The 8057-nt window shown below is 43.0% G+C and overlaps 1 protein-coding gene across 1 annotated transcript; it reads left to right on the forward strand.

The window, feature by feature from the left end:
• Positions 1-5929: 5929 nt before the first annotated feature.
• On the forward strand, positions 5930-7168 carry LOC112074408 (zinc finger protein ZFP2-like). The gene has a single exon (XM_024141589.2). The coding sequence runs from the start codon at positions 6017-6019 to the stop codon at positions 6848-6850; it is 834 nt and encodes a 277-aa protein (XP_023997357.1). The 5' UTR covers positions 5930-6016; the 3' UTR covers positions 6851-7168.
• Positions 7169-8057: the final 889 nt, after the last annotated feature.

Consider the following 8057-nt stretch of genomic DNA (forward strand, 5'->3'; position numbering starts at 1 on the left):
AACCCGTTTTGCGATATCTGCGTTCATCATCCAAATAAATAACATCACGTTTTTTAGAATCATTCAGCGTTTTTACCTGATTCTTCCCGGCTTGTTCAACACATTTTGTAAATATTGTTTCTGCCACCAGCTCTTATGACCATAAAGTGCTTATAGTTATCAGAACAGCGATAACTCACCTCGAACTGGAGGAGAGTCGTACGCAAAAGGACTTACTGTTCTGCCGGACCAGGCACAAATCCCCTTCATTCACATGAAGAGGAGGGCCACAGATCCGGATGTCTTGTGAGAGTCCTTCGGCGAGTGGGTAAACCGCCTCTACCATTCGTCCTATCGGAGAATAAACTGGATGCGCTTCGTTCAAGACTATCCTACGAAACGGGACTGTAATATCTTACGCTTCGCTGAGTCGTGGCTGAATGACGACATGGATAATATACAGTTGGCTGGATTTTCCCGTGCATCGGCAAGACAGACCRGCTACCTCCGGTAAGACGAGGGGTGGTGAACTGTGTATTTGTCAATAACAGCTGGTGCGCGATCTCTGATATTAAGGACGTCTCAAGGTTTTACTCGACTGAGATAGAGTACCTCATGATAAGCTGTAGACGACACTGTTTACCAAGAGTTTTAATTTCAATTTTTTGTAGCTGTCTATTTACCACCACAAACCGATGCTGGCACTAAGACCGCACTCAATGAGCTGTATAAGGCCATAAGCAAACAAGAAAATCCTCATCCAGAATTGGTGCTCCTAGTGGTCGGGGACTTTAATGCAGGGAAGCTCAAATCTGTTATACTTAATTTATAACAGCATGTCACATGTGCAACCAGAGAGGGGGGGAAAACCTTGAGAAAAACCTTTACTCCACACAGAGACGTATACAAAGTTCTCCCTTGCCYTCCATTTGGCAAATCTGACCATAATTATATCCTACTAAAGCAGGAAGTACCAGTGACTCGCTCAATACGGAAGTGGTCAGATGACGCATATGCAAAGCTACAGGACTGTTTTGCTAACACAGATTGGAATATGTTCCGGGATTCAGCCGATGGCATTGAGGAGTATACCACATCAGTCAYCGGCTTCATCAATAAGTGCATCGTTGATGTCATCCCCATAGTGACCGTACGTACATATCCCAACCAGAAGCCATGGATTACAGGGAACAACCGCATGAGCTAAAGGCTAGAGCTGCTGCTTTCAAGGAGCTGGACACTAACCCAGACACTTATAAGAAATCTCGCTATGCCCTCCAACGAACCATCAAACAGGCAAAGCGTCTATACAGGACTAAGATTTCATCCTACTACACCGGCTCTGACGCTCGTATTACAAAGGGAAGCCCATCTGCGAGCTGCCCAGTGACACGAGCCTACCAGACAAGCTAAATTACTTTTATGTGTGCTTCGAGGCAAGCAACACTGAAGCATGCATGAGAGCACCAGCTGTTCCGGATGACTGTGTGATCACGCTCTCTGTAGCCAATATCAGTAAGACCTTTTAACAGTTCAACATTCACAARGCCGCAGGGCCAGACGAATTACCAGGTCGTGTACTCGGAGCATGCGCTGACAAACTGGCAAGTGTCTTCACTGACATTTTCAACCTGTCCCTGACCGAGTTCCACGGTTCAAGCAGACCACTATAGTCCCTGGTCCCAAGAACACCAAGGTAACCTGCCTAAATGACTACCAACCCGTAGCACCCACGTCTGTAGCTTTTGAAAGGATTGCCCCAACAGATCCACAGATGACGCAATCTCTATTGCACTCCACACTGCCCTTTCACACCTGGACAAAAGGAAAACCTACAGCTCAGTGTTTAACATCATAGTGCCCTCAAAGCTCATTGCTAAGGACCTTGGGACTAAACACCTCTGCAACTGGATCCTGAACTTCCTGGCGGGCCGGCCAGTGGTAAAGGTAACCAACAACCTATCTGCCATGCTGATGGTAGACCCTCAGGGTTGCGTGCTTAGTCCCCTCCTGTACTCCTTGTGGCCAAGCACAACTCCAACACCATCATTAAGTTTGCSGACGGCACAACGGTGGTAGGCCTGATCACCGACAACGATGAGACGGCCGATAGGGATGAGGTCAGAGACCTGCATCCGACCGCATTGCGCTACAGAGGTTAGTGYKTATGGCACAGCACATCCAGGACCTCTGTACCAGGCTGTATCAGAGGAAGGTCTTAAATATTGTCTAAGACTCCAGCCACCTAAATCATAGACTTTTCTCTGCTGCCGCATGGCAAGCAGTACCGGAGTGCCAAGTCTAGATCCAAAAGGCTCCTTAACAGCTTCTACCCCCCCCCCATTAGACTGCTGAACAGCTTCTACCACCAAGGCATTAGACTGCTGAACAGCTTATACCCCCAAGCCATTAGACTGCTGAACAACTTCTACCCCCAAGCCATAAGACTCCTGAACAGTTCATCAAATGGCTACCAAGACTATTTGCATTAACCCCCTTTTTTTTGTGCTGCTGCTACTCACTGTTTATTATCTATGCATTAGTCAATTTACTCCTCCCTACATGTACATATTACCTCGACTAACCCGAGCAGACATTGAATATCCCTTTGAGCATGGTGAAGTTATTAATCACACTTTGGATGGTGTACTTGAATGAAACTCTAACCATTTTTTAGAGAGTTGAGCCATTTGTAAACAGGAGCTCTAGAAAGTTGTCATAGTGGCTACACAGCAGCCTATGTGTTCATCCTCCTTTACAACATTTTTTTATTTTCTTCTTCTGGAGAAGGTGTCTCAAGATGAACATTTTCACGATTTCACTAATATCATCAAAGTCAATAAATCATTGCAGTTTTTCCCCCCTGATTAAGTAGAATCCTGTTGACATTCATACTGTTGCTGCTTCCTGTAATTATAGCAAAGTGTCAAAACACCGGTTTATAAATGTCCAAATTCATCATCAATATGCTGAAATGAGTCGTGATGTGTTCGAAGACGCAGGACATAAAATGACTCCCTACAAACACGTGTCACTCTTGTGCTCAGATTACTTGTATTTTAGTTAAGACACAATTTAACAAAATACAAGTATCTAACTACTCCCTGAACTACTCTCACTACTCTGTGAAAACTGGAAACACTTATCTCCCTCACTAGCTTTAAGCACCAGCTGTCAGAGCAGATCACTGCACCTGTACATAGCCCATCTATAATTTAGCCCAAGCAACTACCTCTTCCTCAACTGTATTTATTTTTATTTGCTCCTTTGCACCCCATTATTTCTATCTCTACTTTGCACATTCTTCCACTGCAAATCTACCATTCCAGTGTTTTACTTGCTATATTGTATTTACTTCGCCACCATGGCCTTTTTTTTTTGCCTTTACCTCCCTTATCTCACCCATTTGCTCACATTGTATATAGACTTATTTTTTCTACTGTTATTTGACTGTATGTTTGTTTTACTCCATGTGTAACTCTGTGTTGTTGTATGTGTCGAACTGCTTTGCTTTATCTTGGCCAGGTCGCAATTGTAAATGAGAACTTGTTCTCAACTTGCCTACCTGGTTAAATACAGGTGAAATAAATAAATAAAACTCACGCACCAACATTTACCAAGCGGTCACTCCAGACTGAAATGTATTAGCTTTTCTAATGTAATCTATAGCACAAATTAATCACTCACATCAATATTTTATTGAAATCAATGAAACTGGGACAATAGCTGTGGCAGCACCTACCATTGCTCTCTTCTAAAAGACAAACCAACACAATCTTGGGTATCTACATATATACCTGCTGATAGATGAGAACCTCATACCCAGCCATTTACCTGTTGATAGATGAGAACCTCATACCCAGCGCATTTACCTGTTGATAGATGAGAACCTCATACCCAGCCATTTACCTGTTGATAGATGAGAACCTCATACCCAGCCATTTACCTGTTGATAGATGAGAACCTCATACCCAGCCTTGCTGTGTATTAATACTGTGTTGTGTGTATCATTCTTCTATTACAGGTGTATGGACTTCCTGCTGTCTTCTTCTTCTACAAGTCATCTAAAGTGTATGGGCTTCCTGCTGTCTTGCCATTGACTGCATTGTCATTGTTCCCACCAGCAGGACAACATGAGTGTAGAGAAGGAAACATTGTTGGAAGAAATCAACAGAGTTTACACCCTCTATCCGAGGATAATTTACTTTACCTGTGTGAACGCTGTGGAATTGATGGCTCCCAAGTTAAAGGAAAGAACCATCGCAAGTTGCGCCGTAAAATCATGGAGGAAATGTGGGTAAATGCAGATTCGGTCAAATCGGAGGAGCAGGGAATGTCTTGGTTACTCCAACTGAAAGAGGACATCAGAAAGATACATGAAAATCTAGTGTGGGACCCATGAGTGCCAGCCAGTCTGATTGAAGAAACGGGTAAGAAGAGGGGCCCGTGTGGGTCACAGGATGAAAATAGCAATGATAAAAAATAAAAATACATTTTATAAATACAATTCCGGGATGGAAGAGCGCTGTCAGTGTAAACGACTGAAACCAAATAAATATGTAGAAAAAAAGAATGGAGACATATATATATATTACTTTTGAATAATAGGCTGTAATCTATGAAGAACTTTGAAAGAGAAAATCTCCCAGACAATCAGGCGTTTGATAGGGTTCTTAAGTTTGAGCATAAGAATACAGCATTAGCATGTCACAATGGTAGAATTGTAGCAAATATCTTAAACTGCAACATGTTCTTTCAGTTCCATGGCAATGTGTGTGTATATTTTTCACTGCTCAACCCTTATTGGTTGGTTGTGACTCGATACATCTGTATTGGTGGTCAAGAAGCAAAACAATTTGGCTACAATCTGCTTCTGTAACAGTTCATTGATTGGTAAATATTTATTAATTGAGCCATATTTCCCAACGTAACTATTCAGTGTTGTATAGCAGCTCATCAGTGTTGGATGGGAAGATACTTCAACACTAGTTCATTGTGAAATACTTTGGTGCATATGAGGAACCTTAACTTCGTGTCTTTGTTTCACAGGGGACAACCCTAACGGTCGCTCGCTCAGTGGGAGGGTCTTATCATCTGGGAAGTCTCCAGGGTTGAAAGGGATCCAGCGACCTTACAGCTGTGATGTATGTGAGAAGAGTTTCACTCAATCAGGAAACCTCGAAGACACCAAACAGTACACACAGGAGAGAAACCTTACAGTTGTGATCATTGTGGGAAAAGCTTTTCTAGTTCAGGAGCCCTGACTATTCACAAGCGTCTACACACTGGAGAGAAACTACAGCTGTGATCAGTGTGGGAAAAGCTTTTCTAGTTCAGGAGCCCTGATTATTCACAAGCGTCTACACACTGGAGAGAATCCTTACAGCTGATCAGTGTGGGAGGAGCTGCAAAGATGCCACGGCCTATGAACACATGCGTACACACACAGGAGAAACCTTTTAGCTGCGACGTCTGTGGAATTCGTTTTTCTCGACAAAGCAACCTGAATGTACACAGACGCATTCACACCAGCGAGAACCATACAGCTGTGACAGTGTGGGAAGAGCTTCACTCGGTCAGGAAACCTGGCGAGTCATCAGAAAACCCACACAGTCAGAGAGAAAAACGAGGTGGGCGGCGGGAGAAGTCAGGCAGGTGGAGAGGGAACCCACACAGGAAAGATACAGGAGAATCTACTGTGGTACCCGTGAGCCCAGCCAGTCTGATGATGATGCAAGTAAGAAGAATGGAGTATATTAGTCTAAATCTGTTTCTGTAACAGTTCATTGATTGATTAATATTTATTTATTGGCCATATTTCCTGAACGTACTATTCAGTGTTGTATAGCAGCTCATCTGTGTTGGATGGGAAGATACTTCAACACTAGTTCATTGTGAAATACTTTGGTACATATGAGGAACCTTACTTCATGTCTTTGTTTACAGGGACAACCCTAACGGTCGCTCGCTCAGTGGGAGGTCTTATCATCTGGGAAGGCTCCAGGGTTGAAAGTGATCCAGCGACCTTATAGCTGTGATGTATGTGAGAAAAGTTTCACCACGTTTAGGAGACCTAAAGAGACACCAGAGAATACACACAGGAGAGAAACCATATGGCTGTGATCAATGTGKGAAGAGTTTCTGTACATCAGGACAACGGAATATACACAAGCGAACACACACAGGAGAGAAACCTTATCGCTGTGATCAATGTGGGAAGAGTTTTGCTCGAACTGATTACCTGACCGAACACAAGCTAACACACACTGGAGAGAAGCCTCATAGCTGTGATAAATGTGGAAAGGGCTTCACTCGGCCTAACTGCTTGGCTGCACACAAGCTAACACACACAGGAGAGAAGCCCTMCCTCTGCTCAGACTGTGGGAAGAGCTTCTATACACCAGCAAAGTTGAAAGAGCACRAGCGATCACACACAGAAGAGAACCCTTACGGGTGTGGTCTGTGTGGKAAGATCTTTTCTTGTTCGGATTCCCTGACTAAACACAAGCGTCAACACACTGGAGAGAAACCTTACAGCTGTKCTCAATGTGGGAAGAGCTGCAAAGATGCCACGGCCCTGAATGAACACATGCGTACGCACACAGGAGAGAAACCTTTCCCCTGCTATGTCTGTGGAATGAGTTTTTCTCGACGAAGCACCCTGAAAGTACACATGCGCAGACACACAGGTGAGAAGCCTTACAGCTGTGATCAATGTGGGAAGAGATACGCTCATCCAGGTGATTTGAAAATACACATTCGAGTACACACCGGAGAGAAACCATACAGCTGTGATCAGTGTGGGAAGAGCTTCACTCAGTCAACAAACCTGACTAAGCACAGACGCGTTCACTCTGTAGAGAAGCCCTAAAGCTGTGATCTATGTTGTATGAACTTCACTCAGTCAACAAACCTGACTAAGCACAGACGCGTTCACACTGGAGAGAAACCATACAGCTGTGATCTATGTTGTATGAACTTCACTCAGTCAACAAACCTGACTAAGCACAGATGCGTTCCCACTGGAGAGAAGCAGTACAGCTGTGATCTATGTTGTATGAACTTAGTTGTATCTTATTTCATGGGCTCATTGTCAATTAAATCATGTAGAATATTTTTATCATTGTTATAGTAAGAGTTAATGTTTTTAATTCTATTTTAATTCAAATTGAATCCCTATGTGAATACAAACCACTTTATTTTACTTTTAATAAAATTAAATACAAATATCCTTTATTAATGATCCTTTATTAATTTGAAGTTCTGTTATGAACTTTGACATTCTTTTTTTCTTCACTTTGACCCTGCTGGTCATCTATGAACAGTTGAACATCTTGAGGTGAGGGACAGATGGAAATGCATCACTAATCACAACGATGATTATTATTTGACCCTGCTGGTCATCTATGAACAGTTGAACATCTTGGCCATGTTCTGTTATAATCTCCACCCGGCACAGCCAGAAGAGGACTGGCCACCCCTCATGGCCTGGTTCCTCTCCTAGGTTTCTTCCTAGGTTCTGGCCTTTTCTAGGGAGTTTTTCCTAGCCACCGTGCTTCTACACCTGCATTGCTTGCTGTTTGGGGTTTTAGGCTGGGATTCTGTACAGCCCTTTGTGACATCAGCTGATGTAAGAAGGGCTTTATAAATACATTTGATTGACTTGACCTATTCTTCAGAGAACAAGACGAAATGCAGCAAGTTGTTTCCTGAAGTAAGATTACAGCTACACAAAAGCATCATGTGTTTAACGAAGGTGTTTCATCTCTTATTTGGGAAGCTCTAATGAACGGGCTGCTGCACAGTCACTATTTCTATACTGATCCTATGTAGAATTAAACAAACAAGTTAAATAACAAAAAGCAACTGATTTGATTTGGTTTTCCTTCCCCGTTTCAGCAGTCTTCCAGAATCTCCATCCCATGTATCAAAAATGTAGGTGACTTGTCTTCATCAAATTCTCTTCTAACCAGTGAAATAAAAAATTATTCTCATATTCCGTCTGGCCTTTGAATAGTGTTAGTTTGATTTCAACGTGAATGTCGATAGGAGTAACTAACGTAAAAGTGTTGTTTACA

This window comes from Salvelinus sp. IW2-2015, unplaced genomic scaffold, assembly GCF_002910315.2.
Source record: "Salvelinus sp. IW2-2015 unplaced genomic scaffold, ASM291031v2 Un_scaffold2621, whole genome shotgun sequence".
NCBI lineage: Eukaryota > Metazoa > Chordata > Actinopteri > Salmoniformes > Salmonidae > Salvelinus > Salvelinus sp. IW2-2015.